Genomic DNA, 25,620 nt, shown 5'->3' on the forward strand with positions numbered 1-25,620 from the left:
ATTGTAACAATTACCTTCATTTTTGTTTAAAATGTAGATTTTTATTCGCTGGTTAAGTGTAGTAGTACCAAGTTTAGCAGTAGTGTAGTTGAAGTTTACCAAGAAGTTTTAAATATACATTATATATTTACAAAAAGCTTTTTATTTTAAATAAAATTTATAAAATTAAGAACCCTGTGCCCAAAAAGTATCGATAATTTTATCGACTAATTTATCGACCTTTTTCCACACTATTATCGATTTCCGGTAGGATAACAGTACAACACTATGCTTCATTATTACCAATTTAACGAAAAAAATAGAGCTCAACCACAAAGTTGGTACTTAAAGTATAGCAAAACCTTGAACCCTGAGCTCGACCGTGTCTATGGAGTGACACCTCTTTACTTATATACTCTTTGCCAAAGACAAAATGGTGTACATACTGTAAAAGTATTAAAATCGTTTTAATTTTTATCTAACCGCTGAGTTTCTGTTATTGTTGCAAAAATGATTCATTTTAAAGACAATAAAAATAAGTCTGCTTTGAGTACAAGATGGGCTCAAATGTCGAAACAAGAACAAATCATCGAAAAAAAGAAAATGGAAATTCAAGCCAAGCTGGAGGCTCAGAAGCAAGCTGCAGCTTTGGCGGCTCAGGCTAAACTATCTAAGTATGTAATATAATATCTTTACGAACTTTTGTATGAAAGAATTCTATTTGATTTATTTTGTTCCATGTAGTGAAAATATCATATCGATTTCATACTGAAATAGTAAAATTTTCACGTCTCATCAAAATTAACAAAATACACACGGTTTGATAAAAAATGTATAAAAAAATCTACCCATAATCGATATAAAACTCTAATTTGAAAGGATTAACGCTGTAAAATAAATAAATGTATATAACGAGCTGAGCAATATCATATCTATTTATCATTCATTTCAAATTTTTAAATACGGTAGATAGTAAATAGTAATTATTTACAATATCTAAGTTTAAGATGTTTATTGCTTCTCTGTAATGCATTGCCATCAAAACATTGTATTACTTAACAAAACTACCATATTGCTAGTATTTAGCAATACATCACTAAATATATCTCATTACGAGAATAGTCTGCTGTAGTAAACGGATGCAAAATAGAATTCTGTTGAATACAAAATAGGCTGCATGCAGCAGCACTATCTTAAAGTGGAGATGAGTTGATTTAGTTTCTTATGGTATTAAATGTTTTTGTCACATTATGCTTGCAATGCCTCTGGTTTTGCAGGCGCCCACAGGCTAGGGTAACCATATATATAATATTATTAATGTTTATATATATGAGAAATGTTTATATATATGAGAAAATCGATCTCGTAATACAACAAATAGGCTCACTAGTGAGTCTCATCACTACTCTCGTCTCTAAGCTAACAAAATGACTTCTCTACACATTGCCACCTGGAACATCAATGGCCTTGCCCCTACTAAAGACAAACTAGAAATGCTCATCAAATCCAACAAGCTTGACGTTTGCCTTATTTCTGAATCGCACACTACACCGAGAAGCCAAATTTGTATTCCAGGATTTTCTGTGTACCATACTTGTCATTCCGATGGTGGGGCACATGCTGGCAACGCAGTAATTATCAGAAACAGTGTAAAGCACTGCCCCTTGGAACATTTTGTGGCCTCCCATCTCCAAGCCACAACTGTAAGGGTGGAAGATCGATCAGGACCCCTTAATCTCTCTGCAATAAACTATCCACCGCGTCACACCATAAATGAGGAAATGTTTACCGCCTTCTTTATGTCACTGGGCAGCCGATTTATAGCTGGTGGAGATTGGAATGCCAAGCACTCATATTAGGATTTAGATTAACGGTTACTAGAGGCTGAAAACTAAAAAAGAGTATTGAATTGAATCACCTATTACCTATGTCTGGTCCTATAACTGGTGAGCCTATGTATTGGCCCACGGACAACAACAAGACACCTGATCTCCTAGACTTCTTTATCACAAAGGCTATCAGCGAACTGAACACTCTCATAAAGTCAAGCTCCCGACGGTAGCTCTGACCACTCATCTGTGTTACTGTTGGTTAGTCCAGTGGCCATATCCAATTACGAACATAATGACTACCTCCATAATATAGCAGTGCAGTAGTAATAGGTCAGCACATAAGAGCAGTGGCTCTATCTCTCCAAACACTAATCTCTTGCAACACCTGATTATAGTCTAGGTGACTGATTGCAGGCCTTAAAATAAAACTTAAAAAAAATGTTTATATATGTATAAATATGTTATATATGTATAATATGATACACAGTCTTAGAATTTTCCTATTTTTACTTGGGTTTACTGGAAGAAAGACTTAATGCTATGTTTAATATTGTATTTGGTTGGTGTTTAATAGTGTATTATGGTGGTATAAAGTATAAATAAATAAATGATACAAGTACTGTTTCTAGTCTCTTTATTATAAAAGATGTGTATAAATACAAAATATACTAGTTTTTGCTTGCAATGATGTTTACACAGAAATTGATTTTGTCACATGTTAATCTACGAGGGTGCGTTTTTAAGTTCGCGGAATAAGAGGGTTGGAGGGGGGTGATTAGGCTCATTAGGATCGTAACGTATTTAGTGACTCATAATTAGTATAAATACGAGATTTCATTGTTATTAGACTATTAGTCTTTGAGCTATCGCCAACCAAGCAACATAATCAGGAGTGAAAAGTGAAATATGGAAAAAATCGAATATCGTGCCGTTATAAAGTTCCCTTACCAAGCAAGGAAAATCAGTTGCGACAATAATGGATGAGATGTCATCGGTTTACGGTGACTCTTGTCCAGGAAAAACCATGGTGTACAAGTGGCACAGTTTGTTTAAAAAAGGAAGGGAATCCCTTGAAGACGACCCGAGGCCGGGCAGGAGCATCGAGGTGACCACCCCAGAACTTATCCAAAAAGTCGAAAAACTTGTACTCAACGGTGCTCGACTAAAGAAGAAACAACTCGCAGAAATGTTGGCGTATCCGATACAACCATTTTTATAATCCTGCACGATCATCTTGACATGACTAAGGTCAGCGCTAGATGGGTACCGAGAATGCTCACGCCGCCACAAAAACAACAACACGTAGAGTGTTCACGTGCATTTCTGGACCTCTGCAATGAAGACAAGGATGGTGTATTTATTTATTTATTTGGTACACAAACGATTGTTACAATGTTACTTACTCTACAGTATAATATTTAATTTATTTGTGCTAATTGCACAACCAGTTACAGGTATACTCAACATGCTGTTAATATTATGTATACATAAGAAAATTTCTTAGAAACTAAATTATGTGCTAAACACCAAGACTAATAATCAAAAAAAAAAAAAAAGAAAAATAATAATAATAACAATATCAATAACAATAACAATAACCACTAAGTCAGCCTATTGGCAATTTCTGTTTTAAATCCAGTTAGAGACATGCAGTGTACGTCAATCGATCCCCCACACCTATTATAGAGCATACAAATTCGTGAGATTGGTGAGTTTGCACCCAAAACTGTTCTACGAAGTGGACAAAAAAGAGTGGCTCAACCGGCTTGCGAGGCATCCGAAGAGGGATTCTAAACATAAATTTTTCCAAAAGAGCTGGACAACTTAGATAATTTCTCATAATTTTATAGAAAAAACAGAGATAAGTAAGACTCGTCAGCTGTTTAAACTTTGCATTTTTAGTAACTATAAAATATCATTATACGAGAGTGACTTCTTGTCTGTGTCTTGTCTTCTTGTCTTGTGTGTCTTCTGTCTGTGTATTGAGTCGAATTGTTACTGGAGACGAAACTTAGCTTCATCATTATGAACCTGAGTCGAAACAAGACTCTATGCAGTGGCATAAAAAGGGCACAGCACCCCCCAAGAAGTTTAAAGTGTCACAGTCAGCTGGGAAACTCACTGCAACGGTCTTTTGGGACTCAGAAGGAATATTATTGATCGATTATAAAGATAAAGGTGTTTCTATAACTGGAGAATACTACGCTTCAATATTAGAGCGATTAAAAGAAGACATTAAACAGAAAATATGGGGAAACTTGACGAAATGTGTGCTGCTTTTGCACGACATTGCGCCCGTCCACAAGAGCCGCGTTGCGTTGGCTGCTCTGCTTAAAATGGGCTTCGATATTTTTAACCACCCACCCTGCAGCCCAGACCTGGCCCCGAGTGATTATTACCTCTTTCCAAAAATGAAAAAAGAGATGAGAAAGAGAGATGATGAAGTTAAGGAGGCAGTTTCAGCGTATTTTGAGGACAAAGACAAAACATTTTTTTATGAGGGTATAAATAAATTAATAATAATAATAATAATAAACCACTTTATTGCAACTAAAGATAGTATACATAGCAAACCTTAATTCTAGACACATATAGTGCAATGGGCGATCTTATCACTAAATAGCGATCTCTTCCAGATTACCCAACAGAAAAAAGCTAGCAGTGTAACGGGTTTGCGCAATAGTAATAACGTTTAATCAGAATACATATATAAATTTCTACAAACATACATACATATATACACATGCAACTAAAATACAATAAATAAATCATATAAATTTATATATATTTATATACACACATTCATACATATACACAAACACGGGTACATAAATACATACATACAAACACATACATATATACAAACACATACACATATATATACATATACATAAAAATACACATATATAAGCCAATGAATAAACGTACGCGATAGGGAGATGGGTACAAACAGTGGAAACAAGTATGCATAGACATGCTATTTAAGTCATAGTGAGGTAGAAATGCTTCACGCGGTTTTTAAAGACAAAGATAGAAGGAGACTGACGAATTACTGATGGTAGTGCATTCCACAATTTAACAGCCTTTAACGTAAAAGATTTAGAGTACGAACTCGAGTTGTGAATTGGCACACTCAATTTGTTGTCGTTTTGAGAGCGAAGGCATAGATGAAGAGAAGGGTTGCCAAGGAAAGAAAATCGTTCTTTGAGGTATAGCGGTGAAGTAGGATAAAAAAGGATTGTGTAGAGGAGAGACAGAATATGTAGGTTACGTCGATGTTTTATTGGCAGCCATCCAAGCCTTGAGCGATACTGTGATATGTGGTCAAACTTCTTTAAGCTGAATATATATCTTATACAAAGGTTTTGCAGACGGTCGAGTTTATTGATCAGTTCCTCCGACAAGTCTGGATAGCATGCATCCGCATAGTCCAAGATTGGCATCATAAGACTGTTGACTAGCGATATTTTAGTCTTAATAGGTAGGAAATTTTTCCATCTTTTCAGAGAATGAAAAGTTGCGAAAATTTTGCGACTAATTTCAGCAATTTGTGGACGCCAAGAGAGAGAGCTGTCAACAATAACCCCTAGATTTTTTATCACGTTGGAGTAACATACCACGGAGCCATCGAATATAACGTCAGGAAGGTTATAGCGAGCAATCTTTGCTAGTTGTTTAGAAGTACCTAAAATAGAGAACTGTGACTTGCCGGAATTTACAGACAATCCAAACGACCGACTCCAGTTGGTGATAGTGCTCAGGTTAGAATTTAGGGTGTTTATAGCTTCTACAATATTCTCAACAGGCGTTGTCCAATAAACCTGCAAGTCATCAGCGTAAAGATGAAAGGAGATGGAGAGAAGTTCAGTAACAGTGTTTATAAAGATAGAGAATAGTAGTGGAGAGAGCACGCTACCCTGGGGAACCCCAGCACTGAGACGGCAATACGAGGAATCGCAACCTCCGGCACAGATACGCTGTTGACGCCCGAATAGATAAGAATGGAACCATTCTATGACTTCAGCGGATACATTAATGGACTCTAAAATAGCTAGGAGTATGTCGTAATCAACGGTGTTAAATGCATTGCTGAAATCTAGTAATGCTAGTATGGTTACTTGCTTGTTATCCATTCCAAACCGAATGTCGTCGAAAACCTTCGCAAGTGCCGTCACAGTGCTATGGCCGGGTCGGAAACCGGACTGGAAAGGGCTCAAGATATTGTGTTTAGTTAAAAACAAGGTAAGTTGGAAGTGAATGATTCGTTCAAGGATTTTAGATAAGAAAGGAAGTATAGATATAGGTCGATAGTGTGAGGGTAATGAAGGATTGGAGAGTTTAGGGATTGGTATGACATTAGCAAGACGCCAAACACTAGGGAAAGTCTTTGAAGTAAGAGAGAAGTTAAGTATATGACATATTACAGGCATAATCTCTTCTAATACCAACATAGCCATTTTTCTACTTATTCCGTCAGAGCCAACGGCATCAGATGAGATAGCTGATGCGTTCCTTTTAATATCAGATGATGTTATTTGTTCAAATTTAAATGAAGGGTGATTGGGTTTGGTACGGCCTTTGAGGAGAGAAACAGTTTGTGCTTTGTAAGGGTTGGGGATAGAAGAATTGGAAAAGTGGTTGTTGAGGACGTTCAGGTCTATATTGAGGGAAGTTTCATTTTTGGAGTGTCCTAACCCAAGAGAATGAAGGAATCGCCACACCTCTGATGAGCTCTTTTTATTCACAGACAAATGTACATATTGTCTTTGAGCGTCCCTGCACATCTTATTGCATTTATTACGTAAACGCCTGTAATTATTGTGATTTAGTTCAGATGGTTTCAGTTTGTATTTACACTTCGCAGCATTACGTTTGGTCATTAATGCTCTGATATCCTCAGTGAGCCAGGGAGCTGGAAGATGTTTCAATTTTATAGGCCGCAAGGGAGCGTGTTTATCAAAAAGATTAATAAGATGGGAATTAAAGATGTTTAGTTTCTCATCAATAGAAGCAGCATTAAGAACAGCGTCCCAATCAATTGTGTTCAAATCGGTCGTAAAGTTGGAGTTGTTGAAATTTTTGAAAGAACGGCGCATAATGACTGTAGGCTTCATTTTAGGAGGTCGAATCTTATAAGATAAATAAACTAAATCATGGTATGAAAACGCTTCGGCTGAAAGTTGGCCGTGCAAGCAAACAAGGTCTAAAGAAGAGACGATCATGAGGTCAAGAAGTGAAGGAGAGCAGTTAGGGAAAAAATGCGTTGGATTAGTGTGGAGCAGAGAAAGGTTAGAGCTGGTGATTATATGCTTGAGTTGATTAGCACGTGAGTCATCTTTAACCAAGCAGGTGTTAAAATCGCCCATAATAATGGTGTGATCAGCATTAGGAACATAAGTTTCGAGCAAGCTTTCAAAAGTTTGGAAGTAGTTAATTTGGAGTGAGGGAGAATAAAATACTCCTAAGAGTACTTTTAGCTTGCCAAATAATACTTCCAAGAGAATATGTTCTGCGGATTCCGAATAAACTGAAGGAGATTTGCTTAGAATAGAGAAAGGTATGTGACTTCGAAGGTAAATGGCCACGCCACCACCTCCTTTGCCAGTACGATCATTTCTAATAAGGTGAAACCCCGGGAGTGCGAAAGAGGTGGAAGGCAAAGATGGTTTCAAAAAAGACTCAGAAACTAGTATGGCATGGATATTCGGAGCGTCGAAAGTATCTAAAAGATCGGGGTAATGGGCTGGGATGCTCTGTGCGTTAATATGAACGACATTAAAATTTTTATGAAGAGAGGAAAATGTAGCATTAAGTATACTATTCAAAGGCAAAGAAGCACTATGAAAACTATCATTCGAAGATGTGCTTAGGGAACAAAAACTGTTATCATCAGAAATAGCTGTACCGCTAATATTGAGCATTGTATATGCAAGATAATAATAAAAATAGCAATAAGTATGTATATATATATAATTATGCAATCTAAAATGTAAATGTATAAAATCATATAATAAAAAAAAATGTAGTATATATATTAAACGTAAATAATAATAATATTAATAATGTATTAAAGAGAACAATAAAAGTGATAAATAAAATAAATAAATAAATAAAAACAAATAAATAATTTCTCATACCTGCCAGCGTTATAATACAAATCTTAATAATTACAAGTTTTCAACATTACAATACTAAGCAAAATTGAACAAGGAAACTAAATTCCATTACTTTACCATTCTCGCAAAGAAAAATATAAAAAAAAAAAGAAAAAAAAAAAAAAAAGGAAATATGGAGTCAGTATAAAATTTAAGATAAAGGTAGTAAAAACAGTAAGCCCAAAAAAGAAAAAAAGAAAATAGGACAACAATAAAAATAAAAACAATAAATAAAATAAAATGAAAATAAAAAAGCATTTACATTGAATCCGTGGTTTAAGTATTGAGTATGGGAAACATGTCACTAAACCATCTTTAGGCTGTATGGCATTCAGCATTTGCCACACTAGAAAGGAAAAGATTAAACAGCAATTACGTCAATTTTGACATTGTCATATTATGTTGTCATGGTATGTTTAACGACAGATTGTTTAAGTACATTTCAATGTAAATGCTGTTTACCTACTTTATAATTACAAAATTAAATGTGCAAAGTTAAGTGAAAGTTACAATTACCGATACCGATAAGAGTATACAACACAGATTACAGGCAATAATCGACCTTAAGGAGGCAATTGTTTTATGTAACATAATGGTAATAATTGTTTTATACAACATAAAGGTAATAATTGTATAAACGTTGATGATACATTTGATAAATTTGTAATCATTCAATAAATTTAAAATAAAAGAAAAAAAAAATTAAGAATAATAAAAAATTAAGAATAATATAAGATAAGTTAATTACTTTTTAACATTCCTTTTGGGCCTTGGTGCAAGAAGAGACTGGGAAGTTTTAGTACCCTTTAAATTGGAGGCTGGAGGTGATAAATCTACGGTTCTAGTTGCATCAGTTGTAGGAGCTGGCTCTTGTACTTCACATTGATTCATTATTACCGTTATATCAGCCGTGGAAACAATGCGGTGCCGAACGCCGTCTGGACCGATTATGATGATCTGTCCCTCTTTTGTCCAGCACTTCGAGACTCCAAAACGCTGCCTTGCGGACATGAATGCTTCGTGGCGACTTTTTGTTAAAAATTCCGATAGTGTGATGCCAGTATTTTTTAAATTAGTTTTGGAGTACCAGATTTTATTTCGCAATGCAAGATCATTAAACTTTATAAGAATTGGTCTTGGTTTACCAGCAGCCAAGCGGCCCATGCGTTGGCTTCGACTGACGGCAGTGCACTCTAACTCAGGAATCTTGATATGATCAGACAAGGCTTTGACAGCGGCTGATGTTGTATTCTCATTAGATGTCTCAGGTATACCGTGTACTAGTAGAATTTTTCTCCTGCTTCTCATTTCAAGCTCATCAACCTGATTAGTTAACACTCTAAGCTGCAATTGCAGACTTTCCAGTGCAGTTAGTACGAAAGTGCGAAACATACTGAATTGAGCAGCTATATTGGATGTAGGGCTACTAGTTGCTTGTAGGGTTTGTTGGAACTCAGCCATTTTAGTATTCAGTTGTGAAGCCAGATCATCTATAGACTGCTTGATTGACTCCATAGCTTGTGTAGTAATTTAAGATAGCAGTGATCTTTGCAGATGACAGCAGAAACTGGAGTTACGTACGATTTAGTAGTAATATTAATATGAGAGGATTTTTACTGGCAGGTATTATGAACCTTTAGCACATATCACTCATATATACTGATATTTATATATTTAATTTAAATATGTATATATTAATAAATTAACTGAAAGATCTGAAAAATGTGTCCGTCTTGCAGGTGAATATATTGAAAAGGACAAATAATTTGGTTTTTTTATTTCAACCTCTTACTCTTCATTCCGCGAACATAAAAACGCTTCCTCGTATATGTGCATATTTTAGAGCAAAATATATATATATATATATATTTTTAACCGACTTCCAAAAAAGGAGGAGGTTCTCAATTCGACTGTATTTTTTTTAATATGTGTTACATCAGAACTTTTGAACTTTTGACCGTGTGGACCGATTTCGACAAATTTTTTTTTAATCGAAAGGTGTGTGTGTCAATTGGTCCCATTTTAATTTATTTGAGATCTAACAACTACTTTTCGAGATATCCAATAATGCGTTTTTACTTGACGCGTTTTTCGTCGACCTACGTTGTATTATACCGCATAACTTGCTACTGGATGTACCGATTTTGATAATTCTTTTTTTGTTGGAAAGGAGATATCCCTAGTTTAGTACCATGATAAGGAAACCAGGATCTCATGATGGGATCCTAGAGAAATCGAGGGAAATTCTCGAAAATCTGCAATAACTTTTTACTGGGTATACCGGTTTTGATAATTTTTAATTTAATCGAAAGCTGATGTTTGTCACGTGGTCACATATAAATTTTATTGAGATCTGATAACTACTTTTTGAGAAATCTTTGATAACGCGTAGTTACTTGACTATTTTTTCGTCGATCCACGTTGTATTACTCGTCGATGTAATTGAAGTCGGTTTTTTTTTTCGTTTGCGAGCAAACACAATTATAATAATATAAAAATGGAAATTAAAATTCTATACATGTGTATAAATATACAAACTATAGCTTAAAAATTATTAGCTAACTGTATGAATTTTTTTGCAATATCAGTCTTTTTTTATCTATAACACCTGCATTATAGATAATGCGTGCATTAAGGTCTGAGAAACTGACAACTGTGTGGATGTTAAATATATTTATATTATCTATAGTAGTGCTCCTGCAAGTTTTACTTAGATTAAAAAAAAAAAAACGAATTAAATTTCATTGGCCTTAGTCCGTCTATTGCAGATTATTTTGACAGTGTCAGACAGACACTGTGTCGCCTAGGATACTCTTCAGGAAAATGCAGAGTTATAGATATGATAGATGGAATTAAATACTTATTTAATAATTAAAAAGTTAAATTGTTAGAATATTGCTAGTAAATATTAACTACCTTTTGTTAGTTTTATATTGCAATTTTATTAATGAAATAGATTAATAATAGCAACAATTCAACTTGCAGTCCCACAACATCTGATGAAAAAGGTTCACCTAACATTTTCTCAAATGATGGAAGTTTCATGAGTCAGTATAAAGCTCTCCTTGAAAAACAAAATAAAGAAAAACAAGAGAAGGAGGCTAAAGAAAAAAAAGAAAATGAGGAAAGTCAAAGGAATAGTAATGAAATTCAAGAAGAATCTGATACAAATCCAGTACAAGAAGAAAATGAGTCCTTTGAATCCCAAACTCATAACACAAATGAAAGAAGGTTAGAGAGAGGATCCAGGTGAATCATAAAATTCCTTTTAACCAGATTTGTTTTTCAACTTGAATGCCTTATAGCGTGGTTTTTATGACTTATTACTTTCCCAAAGGCCAAAAATAATATAGTCCCAAAAAATATACTAAAAATTTCCAAGCAATTGAACTTATATGCATTGTATTATTAGGGAATCTACATATTATTATTATTTTAAATATAAATATATATATTAGGATTTCTAAACATATAATAACTTCAATTTTATTATTAAAACAGGGAAAAACATAGGCGATGGAATGATAGAGGAAGAAATCGAGGTCACAGTCCAATGACACCAGTTGTAGAAGATAGAAAAAAAGCAATTGACACAGTGAATATCCCATCCTTAATGCAACTCACTGTTCGACCTCCTGATGATCAATCTCCACCTTCTAATGCTCATAATAACCACTGGGGTCCTCGTGATGGTCCTTCTCTTGATGATGAATTTAATGTAGATAGTCAGCAAGAAAATTCTCTGGATCAAAACCCAGATTCAATGGGATCGGGACCAATGTCTGCGCCAGGTCAGATGGGACCAGGACCTATAGGCTTTGGCCCTATGGGTCATGATCAAATGAACTCTGGTCCTGTGGGCCCTGGACCATTAATTCCTAATTCAATGGGTCCTGGTCCTATTGGTCCGAGTTCTATAGGTCCGGGCCCTATAGGTCCGGGTCCTATGGGTCCGGGTCCCATAGGACCTGGTCCCATAGGACCTGGTCCTTTAGGCCCGGGGTCGATAGGACCCGGACCGATGGGACCCGGACCGATGGGACCCAGACCGATGGGACCCGGACCGATGGGCCCTGGACCAATGGGTCCTGGACCGATGGGACCGGGACCGATGGGACCGGGACCGATGGGGCCGGGACCAATGGGGCCTGGGCCTATGGTACCTGGTCAAATGGGCCCAAATATGTCATCTGCGCCTAATATGGGTAATGGATCTAATTCAGGACCTAATGGGGGTCCCATGATGGGGCCTAGAGGACCTAATATGCCACCAATTCCTCCATTCATAGGTGGTCCACCCAATTTCGGTATGCCTCCAAATTTTATGGGTCCAAATGGCCCCGGCGGTCCTTGTGGACCGGGTCCTATGCCGCCTAATATGTGTCGTCCTAATATGCGTGGTCCGGGACCGAATGGTCCAATGCCTCCATTTTTTCCATTTCCTAACACGCAAATGTTAGGACCTAACGGACCGCCTAACTCGATGATGCCACCAAATTCAATGAACTCACCATTTGGGCCTAATGGTCCTAATGGTCCTAATTTCGGTCCACAACCTCCGTTTGGGCCTAATGGTCCAAACTTTAGCCCTAATAATAACGGACCACCAATGGGCCCTCCTAATATGCACTTCATGGCACCAAATTCTCTACCCCCCAATACGATGTCTGAACCAAAACCTTTAGATAACATACCTCCACCTGAACCTATGAAACTTCAAAACATTCCGCCCCCAATGCCATTGCCTCTTAACCACATCCCGAAACCAAATGACGTCGAACTAGGAAACATGTCGGCGCCACCACCCGCTCTGCAAGGTAAACATGTTTAATAGTGAACAAAACATTTTGTACTCTTTAATTCACTTTAACAATTAAAGCAGTACAAAAGTCACCAGTTACCGCAAACTCTCGAAAATATGTACAAGTTCTGTGATTTCGATCTTTTCCGTTTTTAATGCTTAATTTGTTTATTATAAATTATTGATTTAGATTGTTCTCACAGATCTTGGATTTAGGAGCTCAGTATATCTTGTACTCGTTTATATTATACTAGATGACCTACATTGATGTTTACTTTTAGAATATACACTAGACTACTCACTTGGTTTCAACCGTAGATTTTTTAATTACTAAAAAATTTTAGTTGTTAAATATCTTATTATTCCTATTGAACATCTATATCATAAAGTATAAATGCTAAATTTGGGGTGGAATTTTGGATGATAGTTTATTTTCAAAATTAAACATTGCTGGTTCCATTGCAATGTTATTCTAGTATTTTCCGGACAAGATAACATCGATGGGGTCCACTAGTACAAATATAGATAAGATAGATTGTGAGCAATACGTCAGCGGCGAAAAGACAAAATGTTGACTCGTGGTGTGCAGTTCTCTCTGCAGATTCGTTCCCGCCTTCAGTACAACGCGCCGCTGCAGAAGTAGCAACCAACGGCGACCGATGGGAAAATGTCCTGAAAGCAATACACTCACAAGATCAAAATATGTGGTAATGCCACTGTAGCTTTGATTCAAACAGGAGGATACGTGCTGTATTCATTTTTATATTATATACTGAAAGATGGGACGGTCAGCGGAAGATTGGCATGGTTCACAAACATGGGGTCGAGTTGGAATGACCGATTAAAGCAGTATTTTTCGTAATAGTTTAGAAACTCAACCTGTTTCAGTTTTTTAAATAAATTGCATTTTTTAAATACTAATACTAATGCTTTGGATTTTCCAATATTTTTGATAATCTACATTTTTGTGGATTGGTGCACTTTTCTGCTGATCGCTTCATTTACAATAATCACTTAACTTGGAGCAGTGTTGTGAATTCATTATATTCGTTACATTATACTGGTTTATGCAACACTGTTTCACCTACATTTTTAGGTTGTTTAACCTAAAAAAAAAACATCGTTTATGACGTTTTCCTGTTGGCTTTAGGTTTATTCGTATTATAATTTCAGGTTTCTTCATAATACGAACTCGAATGAATATAAGGCGTATAGGGATCTCGTGCACAAGATACGCAATGCAAACCAAGAACGGAAACCTGAAATCAAGCCTGAAGACAAGTATGAGCCTGAATTTTCTTTAGAAGACGACGACAGTAACGATGCTAAAATAATAAAAGAAGAAAGTAAAGACAAGTATGTTATTTTAATAAATTGTAACACATATCGTCGACATGTGATTTTCCTTAATCCGTCTCTTGTCAAATTACATTTTAAATCACAAAAAAAAAAAACAACTTAAAATTATATTAAAATTATTTACTAATGCCTACAAATATTTTATTCCTATCATTTAGCTATGAGTATTCGAACCAAGAGAACGTAAAACGAGAACAGACTAGTTCTCAAAGCGACGATGATTCTGACATTAAGAGAGAGCGCCGGAAGAGGAAGAAGTCACGTTGGGGAGATAACCCTCCTGTTGATATAATCCCAACGGGAATTGTTGCACCGCTACCTAACACTATTCCAGGTAATTAAATAAAAAATATTGAGCAATATACGTTTATATTTAGTGAAGAAGCGTTAACGCAAAGGTCATAGCGCTGGCGGTTCTGGATTCGATCCCCGCTCATGGTATACATGTGTGTTAGCCATACACGTGTTTGCCGTCGTCTGGGTGTTTGTGCTTGTGTATTGTGTGTTTTTGAAACTACAGTGTATCCTAGTGGTATGTTGGTATCCTTTGAGTGTGAGGTATTATTTCGACACCAACAATTTATCGACAACTCGAATTTTCGATAAGTTGGTTTTTTTAATGCGAACTCGATAAAATATGTTTTTATATGTAATAAAAAAAGTGAAATTGCAATAAATAAATTAACTATTAAAGATACCAAATTTCAAATAAGTTTCTTAATTAATATAAAAGGTATATTTACGTATATATCAATTTTTTCCCTTTTATAAGCCTCTAATTGTTAAGTTTACTTTTATGAGTTAGCTTATAAAATTTCTGGTGTCGATTTATTGATTATTGTTTATTATTTTACTAAAATTTATATAGCAAAACATTTATGTCACTTAAACAACTGTCATGGTAGCATACAAATGCGTAAAGGCGTAAAGACATATTAATTTACATCACGTTGTACTGAATAATATACCATGACACGTTGTCGCCGCGTCGCGTATACCTGGGTGACGTGTTTGCTTCCCTGTGGGATCCGTCACCCAAAGGTGGGTGACGCTCTTGTTGTTGCAGTTAATCTAATATATAAAATTCTCGTGTCACAGTTTTCGTTGCCATACTCCTCCGAAACGGCTTGACCGATTCTGATGAATTTTTTTGTGCTTATCCGGTATCTATGAGAATCGGCCAACATCTATTTTTCATCCCCCTAAATGTTATGGGTAGTCCACCTAATTTTTTTTTTATTAGACAAAATTTTTAATTTCTATTTTTTTATGATACAACATTAAAAAATACATACAACCCTAAATTTTCAACCCTCTACCATCAACCCCTATTTTTAATAGCGTTTAGCGGCAAGACAACGATTGCCGGGTCAGCTAGTAAGTTAATAATTTAATGGAACAAGCACTATACTCTGTCCATTCGTTTATTTTCTTTTTGATAGTTCAAGAAAATTTGAAATTACTTACTTTGTGACTCCCTCACACGTTACCAATTCGATTTGAAATAATAATCGATTTTTCAATCGATTTAATGAAATATTTTTAGTTTAAAAATACTAATTACTTTTTTGTTTATTAGTTGTTTTCTTAGTTTATTTAATAATTGTACTTGTTTTATTTGTATACCCAATTACGTATAGTTTGTTAAATAAATAGTCGGTAGGTATGTGATTTTCCAAGTATATTTGCTCATAACTCTTAATATAAACTTGATTTAGACTTTATTAACCGCGCGGTTTAAAGTTAAATTTCACTAACGCGTGCATATACATAATTACATTTTAAGGCAGAAGTCGAAAAATAAATAAAGACTGATCAGAGCTATTGTTCTTTTCTTTTGGTTTCAAATTAAATTCCAAGATTTCGACTTAATTCCTTCTAAATAATCAATGTTGGAGTCATAGATACTATTTTTATTTCTTTTTTTCATTAAATTTATAGAAACAACAACACAAACATGATGTAAAACAACATGATGTAAAATTATTTTTATCGTATGATCGATCATAGGGCACTTCATTACTAATCACTATCAGTCAATAAAGTATGACATTATTGTAGAATTTTATAGTATATTATTCCGAAAAAAAAAAATACTGTAATTTATAGGCGTGAGCTGTCAAAAAGAAAGTAAACGGTTGGACATTATAAAATGCCTTTTACTTATTTACATTATAGTTATTATACTAAGTCGCATATTTTTCTTTAAAACACTCTTAAACACATCTGAGGTGAATTTGGACGATGGGAACAATACGTAATGCCTATTATGCATATTTAGTATTTTTTGTTCATCCGAAGAAACTAGAGTAAGATTTAAACTAGTTCTCTAGCCGAAAAATATATTAATTCCCCATTACGTAATAAACCTCTTTGCGTTAAATAAAAGAAAATAATTTTACAATTTATCCCTTGCGATAAATCGAAAAAGTTTTATTTTTCATTTTTGGCGAGTATATACTCGATTTGGGCTGCGTTAAAAACTTAGAGGAATTGCGCTGGGCGACGAACGTTTACGACTTAAATATAAAGTTGAAATTTATTATATGCACGAATACCATAGAACAAAGTCGAAATCCAAAACATGGAGTTACAGATTTGTTATTCCTTCTTGTATTATTTTATAGGAAATAAGTTATCTAAAATTGACGAGGAAGGCTTGAAGCTTACGAATGTAAACCGAAATAATCAAGCATTAATGCAATATGCAATGACCAACTATGGCACTACTAACTTAAGTGCAGAGGATTGGAAAAAATGCGAAGATAATTTCAAACTGAATTTATTATACCAGGTTGGATTTTTTATTCATGCTTATATTTACAAAAAATATACATATGTGCTAAAATTTAAAAACGTTATAGTTCAAGAGCCTTATAGCTAAGGCCAGACCTTCGTCCATTTATAAAAGCTGAAATTTTTTCAGCGTATGCTCCTAACAAAGAAAACATAATTGATTTTTTTCCGACGATATACACCTACTTGTCAGATTAATTTTCATTTAAATAACAAATGAAAAAAAAACCTTTTTTTTTTAAATATTATCAAAGATTAATGAGATAACTATCTTTAAATAAATGCATTAGAATTTATTAACTAATACGTATGAGATATAGTATAGAACATTTCAGTAAGTGTGTATGTCATAGTTATTAATCTGCAAATTTTCATTTAAAGGATATGTTAAAGAAGAGACAGGAAGTGGAACGCTTAGCGGCTGCCGGAAAACATAAATATGAGTATGACAGTGATGAAGATACATCAGAGGGAACCTGGGAACATAAGTATGCATTAATTTGATTACATTTATTGTGTGCTTCACAGTTTTACCAGCGTGAGCTATGGTCCCGTAGCTATCAAAGAACAATTACTTTAGGTGAAGCAGGAGTAAATTTACTCTTCGAGTTTATTATATCATACAAATACTTGTATCTATTCTATAAATTCATTTTTCATTTATGTAAAAGTAGCAAGAAAAACAAAACAAATTAATTTTTACACCTAATTTTGGTTTGACCTTGACATTCGCCACGTTTGTACTCGCTTTATAGATATTTGTCAAACTGGTTGACATTATGACAAGTATTGATACATGTTTACTTGGTATGTACATTATGTATGCCTGTACCTGTCAGCAAATGGACTGTCGAATACATTAAAAAAAAAAAAAAATGATTTCGAACCAGTTCTTGAGATTACCGCCTTTAAAGAAACAAATTTCACGGCTTTATAATGTTGGTTAAGATATGGATAAACAGGAACTAGTTGGAAGAGGTCGGTCCAGAAAAATAATTATAAAATGTTTAAACGCACGCTACAACTTCATTATACTTATTATATTAAGTATTTAAATAAAAGAAGAACCGTGCTATTTCTATTGTTATGATTTTTGAAGTAAAATTCTTTACGCACGCTTAACTTTGGGATTAAGTTGGTGAATGCGTGTTGAGAGCGTTACGAAAAGTGTGATCGGGCAAGGCGAACAAGATATATGTATAAATTGTTGGACTCCTAATTTCGTTCCTTCAAGTGAGGGGTTCTGTAGGTGTAAAAGATCACGTTATGTGTGATAAAACAAATTCCGAGCCAATTTTTAAATTTGACTGTTCAAAAGACGAGCTACTTTGATAGACTGGTTCCGCATGTTACCTTTCGTGAGCGCGTAACCGTGGCTATAATATAGATAATTTACAATTAAAAATATTCTACGAGAAAAGAATTCGTTTCCATATGCAATTCTTTAGTTGTATGCTGCATTTAAAATTAATATTTCACTTAATCAAGGTATTTTATGCCTTCCAAAATAGCTTTGGACGATGATGCAGAGGTATAGTTCGCGTCATGTAAAAAGAACGCTGAAAGAAACTGGAGGGGGTGCGTTTGCGCATGGGTATACTCGCGCACAAGTACTACTGTTTTATTTTTTAATTAGGCTTTCACTCGCGGCTTCGTATAATGGTTATTGGTAGGTACATTAAAAAATACTAGAAATACAAGTGCGAATAATTCGGACTAAATAAGTATAATAATTATCACTTTACAAAATCACAATTTTTTTTTAAACAAAAGCAATAACAAATTTTTTAGTTATTGAAATGTCGTATTCAAAAATAATAATTATCTGTACTCTCGATATTCGTATCTTAATAGTTTTTATGTGTTTAAAATGATAAATTGATAATTGTTTTTTAGTGAAATAAATAGTAAATGGAGAATTTTGTAATTTAAAACTTTTGTGCGCGATAATAATTTGAGTCGACGTCGAACTGTCAACCGCTGTCAACCAATAGCACACCGGCAAGCATGCCACAGTGATAAACACTCCCGTCCCCCTACCCCGTACCACCAAATAGACCGGTAAATCGCTTCTGCGCAGCTTCAAGGCCAGCGTTCTTTTTACATGACGCGAACTATACCTTGCCAGAGTATCTCGTATATTTGAGACAAAATAAGTCGGATACTCTATATAAGCAATGTATTAAATTTTTGTTATATTTTTATGTTATATATTTATTATCATGATATACATAATATATAAAATGTTGATTAATTTATAAAGATTTAGTTCATGAGTTCTTATAGGTTGTAACCTAACTTGTAAAAATACCTTCAAATCAAACAAAATTTTTAAAGTTATTTTCCCAATATTCCCAAAGTCATTGATAGGATAATGTTGAATTATGTCACTTTTTAAGTACATAAAAATACTTTTATTAACGTTTTATTTACAGATTGCGTGCAAAAGAAATGAATGCTACAGAGAAATGGGCGACAGAACTTACAAAGCAAGCTGCGGGTAAACATCACATTGGAGACTTTCTTCCACCTGAAGAGCTAAAGAAGTAAGACAATTAATAATATAACACTACAGCGTAAATTTTTAATAAACAGTTTGATATGTATAATTGTCCATTTGTCCATTATTTAAAAACGGAAATAATGTATACAACGTGAACTTAGATAAGTTACGAGTTTTTACAAACTACTAGATAACAAATAATGCTAATATATAGAAGTATAATTGATTTATAAAAAAACCGTAACTCTGTGCAAGACAATTTTGAAATATATCTTATATGTATATATAATTGTTTTTTTCTAATTTTTGTTAAAAATCCAAATTGTTTGCAGATTCATGGAAAAATATTCAGCAATAAAAAGTGGCAAGGAGCCAGACTTGAGTGATTACAAGGAGTACAAACTAAAAGAGGATAACGTTGGTAAGATTTAATTTATTTAGTTTCTGCATTTAGAACTCACAATATCATTTTTCTAACCAACATAATCTGAACACAAGATACAACAATGTTATATACAAACTAAACTAAGTAATCTGCTTTTTAAATAACTCATCTATTACATCTATCCACTTAAAAATAAAATCATTAGAGTAGCATTTTTAAATTTATTAAAATCATTATTTTAGGCTTCAAAATGCTACAGAAGCTCGGTTGGAATGAGGGTGAAGGTCTCGGCGCCGAAGGGACTGGTATCGTTGAACCAATAAATAAGTAAGTAAACTTATATATGTAGCTGACCCAACAGACTGTTTTGTCTTCACTATGAATATTATATTCGAATTAGAATAAATATATTTATTATTTATTTATCTATGTACTCTCATCGGCTATACTTTTTTACGGTACCCGAACTGTCATCATATGCGCGAAGTTTTTTTTTTTTAAATAAATATAAATAGGTCGGCAAACAAGCGTACGGCTCACCTGAAGGTAAGCGATTACCGTAGCTTATAGACGTCTGTAACGATACAAGCATCGCAAGCTGTGTTCGGATTTTACTTAAACTCAATAAAAGTAAGAAAAATAAAAAATAAAACATTAATTTATTACTTACTATGTAACTCATTTTATCGAATTTTTGACTTAAACGTTAATGTGTATATTCCATTTTTTTAGAAGTGTCCTATTTAGTAAACAAACCCTGTCAATACGTAATTCACGATTTTTGCGCATTTATCACCCACTCACAATACATTAGATTATGGACATTTGTATAACTCCATTAACTATATATATCAAATCATTATAAACATAAAAACTAATAAAATACGAATATTGAGAGTACGGATAATTAATATTTTTTAGTCTATCATTTCCATATGTTTTGATAAAATATTTATTTAATCATTTCTGATTAACTAAATCAAAATACGAATTACTTTTTACTAAATAAATTCATTTTTCACTTTTTAGTTTCCTGTTTGAAGTCGTTTTTTTTTTTTTTTGTTAAAAATTATTTTATTCACGTCACGGTCTACATTGCCGTCATTTTGTATTAATGACCCAAGGTACCGGAAGTTGGAGTAGACAGGTAGGGATACACCATCCAAGGCAATATGGGAAAAACCGGACAAACCGCTGAAATTGCAGAATAAGTGCTCGGTTTTAGATCTACTTATTCTCAATCCCGCGCCCTCCAGTCTTTCCTGCCATTTTCCCAGTTAAGAGCATTATCTCCGACATGAACAACGTCATCGGCAAACAGCACACACCAGGATGCTTCCTCTTAGAACATCCATTACTAGGAGGAATAAATACGGGCTTAAAGCCGACCCCTAATGCAAACCTACAGCCACGTTGAACTTGCCAGTTACTCCTGCTTCGGACCGAACGTGGGTGCTAGCTCTATCATACATCGCCTGAACAAGTCGTACATACTTCTCTGGCACTCCTTTCCCTTTCATAGCCCACCACAGAACCTTACGGGGGATTCTCGTATGCCTTTTCCAGATCTACGAACACCATATGCAAGTCTTTGTGCGAGTCGTTATTTTTCGCAGAGTTGGCGTAGTGCAAATATTGCGTCCGTAGTTCCCCGGCCGATTTATGCCGATAAATCCAAATTGGTTCTGTGTGACCTCACATATTTCTCTCATTCGTCGCGCTATCACTTTCTCCCATATCTTCATGCTGTGTGACATAAGCTTTATTTCCCGATAGCTGCTGCAATCCTGTATGTCACCTTTATTTTTAAAAATAGGCACCAGTGAACTGTTGCACCATTCCTCAAGTATAACCTCTTCTTGCAGCAACTTATTGAAAAATAAAGTCAGCCACTTCCATCCATCCGCATTCAAAAACTTCCACATACAAAATAATAATGTGATAATAAAACTAATAGGGTCGACTTTTTTTTCTAGACACAGGGAGCCCTATTGTGTTGTAAATTTTATTTGAGACGTCTTTTTTACCGACCATTAATATTATAAATTTATAAATTTGTCTTTTATGATAATATTTGATGCTCGATTTAATTAATTTTTTTCGTAATTCTGTATCCCCACTAATCATATATAAAAATGAATAGTAAAATGTGTTAGTAAGCGCATAACTCAATAACGCCTGAACCAATTTTAACAATTTTTTTTTTTTAAATCTTCGTTGAAGTCCAAGGATGGTTTTTACGGCGAGAAAAATTCGAATAATTTCCGGGAAAACTCTAAAAACAGCCCTTTTCTTTTTTCCCATACAAACGTTTTCACACAAATTAAAATGTAGAGTCAATTTGCAATTTATTATCGCTGCACAAAGTTCAAATTCAATCATATCTATCAATACAGTGTGCGTGTTCGCGTTGGACGATCTAATGTCGCGTTCCGAAACTCAACAAAAGATATCGCGAATCCGACTAAATTGAATAGTCAAAAAATGTAAGAGCCATAGATTATTTGTACTGATTTTTATTTTGGTTGGCTTCGCGATATTATTTTTTTTTATTTTAGTTTCGGCACGCGACATAAAATGCATTAGTTTTCAAGTCGTCTGTCAAACAAATCGCGTAAAAAAAGGGTTTTATTATCTTCAATTATTAATTTAATATCACGTCACGATCAGGCCAAATCGGCGCGATCGGGCACGACGCGTCGCGCGTTTCTGTGATGTAGACTTGCGCCACTTTTAAATACAATCACGTCGGTTAAATAACCCGTCTATCTCTATGTTATATTATTGAGGCAAACAATTTATAAATATCTGTCACCTTTGTTGAACCCTAAGTTCGCGTCTTAGTTTGAAGCCCTCTAGCAGACATCCCAGTCGGGGTTTTTAATTGGGTCACGGAAGGGTGGCCAAAGTTCGTGGAAGCGAAGATACTTTGGTCACCCGAGCTGAACCTCACACACCACCCTATCATCAGGGTGACGGTTCTGTTCAGGAGAATTTTTTGCGCCGACTATAAAATAGGTAGGAACGAAAAACTGCCACATTCCAAATCTTTTTAAAAGAACGAAGTCTGTCGGGTCCGCTAGTTCTTAATAAAAATACTCAATATATTATCAGGTTAAGAAATAATTTCAGCAATATGGCATCGTTAAATATTTGAAAGCAAAATGAATTTTATTTTCATCTATGGCTTATTATAATAATATTGTTCATAAATCCCCTCTGTATTGTCTGTGTTTCCATACCCCCAACACAGGAGTGTATGGCTACGGCACTAAAGAATTTAGCCGCCCCCTCTCTTCCCGTGGGTGTCGTAAGAGGCGACTAAGGGATAACAAGGTTCCACAACCACCTTGGAACTTAAGAAGCCGACCGATGGCGGGATAACCATCCAACTGCTGGCTTTGAAATACACAGGCCGAAGACGGGCAGCAGCGTCTTCGGTGCGACAAAGCCAGTACTGCGGTCACCAACCCGCCTGCCCAGCGTGGTGACTATGGGCAAAACACATGAGTTCACATTATTTTTGGCGTAAACTTATGGAGGCCTATGTCCAGCAGTGGACTGTATAGGCTGTAATGATTTAATGATTGAACGCAGGAGCAAATCTTAGTGGGACCCTTGAGTGTGTGGCGTTTATTTATTTATTTTTCTTCTAGGGCTAATCAACCTGTAGCTAATTTAGGATTAGGCGCGTCAACATCAGATAATGTTTGTCCCGATGACGACGAATTCGACGCTTACAGAAAGCGAATGATGCTCGCTTACCGCTTCAGACCGAATCCCTTGGTAAGTAATTTATAAGCCCCGTTCCTATATTAAAAAAAAAAAAAAAAAAACATTCTGTTCAGAAACGTTCAATGACGAAACAATAACAATCGAATCCTTTCGTTTTTATCTACATAAGTTTTTGTTTATTGTTCGTGCACCGATGATATTGCTTTAAAGCCTATTTTACATAGAATGAATACGATTTTTGAATACAAAAAATATAATTTAAGTGAACCAAAAAAAAATGTTAATTTGTTTCATCTAAAAATACTGATCGTAAAACAGGTTCATCAAAATTATAAAGTAAACAATTTTGTTTTTAGATGAATTACCTATACCTTTAAAATTTTATTCTAATTCAAACCATATACGTAGTTAGCTTAAAATATGAGTTTTTAAAATAAAACGATTATTTTTTTTACAGAACAATCCTCGCCGACCATACTATTAAGGAAGAAAAATATTTATAGTACCAAGAAAAATATAAGTACATTCAAAAATATTGAATTTATTATTATACACCATATTCATACAATATTATAATAATATATACATACAAGATTCAAGATGTTACACGACTTTTAGTATACTTATTTTGACGAAAATCTTGTAATGTCCCTACCACTTTCTATTAAATTGTTTTAGTAATTAGTTAGTGCAAAATAGTTCAACAGAAGTTGCCATTTCGAGTTAAATTTGCACATCATGGATGAAGCAGAAAATGGTAGTTATGCATGTTCTATGTTGCAGCGTAATTAATTATTAATTTCCAATTTCTTTATAAATAGTTTGTTTTGTAACGGAATAGTTAAATAATTTATTTTAATTAAATTTCACACTATCATGGGTATACTTAAAATGAGTTAGTTTTTTTTATTTCATTCATGTTAAAAAAAATTCTTTAGTTTTCAATAACGAATAAGGCCGAGGCCCTTGCCGACTTTTGAGAAACTTCTAGGCTTATACAGTATATATATTTATTAATAAACTGTAAAAAGTAGCATATGTGCTATTCTTGATCTCCAGCTATCCACGTACAAATTGTCATTAAAACTCTGAACGCCATGGGGGTCACCAATTGGGCCGCACTTATGTAGCCGATAGAGCCAGCTTAAAATCGCTTATTTACAAAATTCTAATAATATTTTTATTGCACTACCATACCCATTCTTAAAGAACTTACTTATTTTTCCTTACACTATTTGACATATTTTTCTAAGTCATAATTCTTAAGTTGACTCTGGCTCACGATCATATGATGTCCCTACGGCACCAACGCAGCAATTGTGTGTCCGTCATCGTCCCCCAGGGCCGAAACAGAAAAACTAAAGAATCAAGGCGGCGTTTAACGTCTTAAAATCGATCCAGTAGGTAGTTTTTGCGTGAAAGTTTAACAAACATACATACATACCAACATCCATCCTCACAAACTTTCGCATTTATAATATTAATAGGATTGTTTGTGTTCATTTCAAATTTAAGGAACAAAGAATACCATGTATTAAGTATTCACTAATAATTCAACTTCAATAGATTGCTATATAATAGGGACACGGTTCTGACGTAATGTAGTAGAATTGTGGTTCAAAAAGTTTAATATTACTTTCTTTGCGAGGTACTGTCCTAATTATACATATTATCTCGAAAAAGTTAAAACGTTTATGATATAATGTATTTTGATGCGAAGAATGCATATTTATTTATTATTTTATCAAAACCAACTATCTTTATTAGAGATAATAAATTTTTGTTTATAAAAAAATCGGATGAGATCGCGCCACAGCCTGTTATAAACTAGACTGGCCATTTTCATTTTTTTAATAAAATAATAAATGAAACCTAGAACAAACCCTTGTTATAAACTTTTTTTGGATGTAAGATTTTTATTACTATAAAAAAAATTGTTAGTCTTAAGAAATAGATCCAAAATACATAGTTAGGTAATCTTGGAATTATACGTGACCTTCCCTTTTTGTATGATATATTAAAACCTTTATTAAGAAGAACAGGTGTTGTTTATTTTTGAATAAAAATAAGAAGTC

At 34.4% G+C, this 25,620-nt stretch overlaps 1 protein-coding gene across 1 annotated transcript; it reads left to right on the top strand.

Moving 5' to 3' along the window:
• The first annotated feature begins 401 nt into the window (after window positions 1–401).
• On the top strand, window positions 402–25,620 carry LOC123659076 (arginine-glutamic acid dipeptide repeats protein-like). The gene is made up of 14 exons (XM_045594342.1): window positions 402–653; window positions 10,952–11,215; window positions 11,468–11,658; window positions 11,689–12,783; window positions 13,357–13,474; window positions 13,941–14,163; window positions 14,325–14,460; window positions 16,754–16,920; window positions 17,304–17,410; window positions 19,358–19,468; window positions 19,758–19,846; window positions 20,053–20,137; window positions 23,467–23,596; window positions 24,003–25,620. Exons 1-14 carry the CDS (start codon window positions 490–492, stop codon window positions 24,027–24,029), a joined length of 2,907 nt encoding a protein of 968 aa, XP_045450298.1. The 5' UTR covers window positions 402–489; the 3' UTR covers window positions 24,030–25,620.

Source organism: Melitaea cinxia, chromosome 13 (assembly GCF_905220565.1).
Source record: "Melitaea cinxia chromosome 13, ilMelCinx1.1, whole genome shotgun sequence".
Taxonomy (NCBI): Eukaryota; Metazoa; Arthropoda; class Insecta; order Lepidoptera; family Nymphalidae; genus Melitaea; species Melitaea cinxia.

Bases quoted from the DNA above. Each gene is read 5' to 3' on its own strand.
- LOC123659076 (XM_045594342.1), top strand. From the start codon at position 490: ATGATTCATTTTAAAGACAATAAAAATAAGTCTGCTTTGAGTACAAGA. The intron at 16,921-17,303 runs GTTGGATTTTTT...TTTCATTTAAAG, and splicing joins AACTGAATTTATTATACCAG to GATATGTTAAAGAAGAGACA. The intron at 23,597-24,002 runs GTAAGTAATTTA...TTTTTTTTACAG, and splicing joins GCTTCAGACCGAATCCCTTG to AACAATCCTCGCCGACCATA.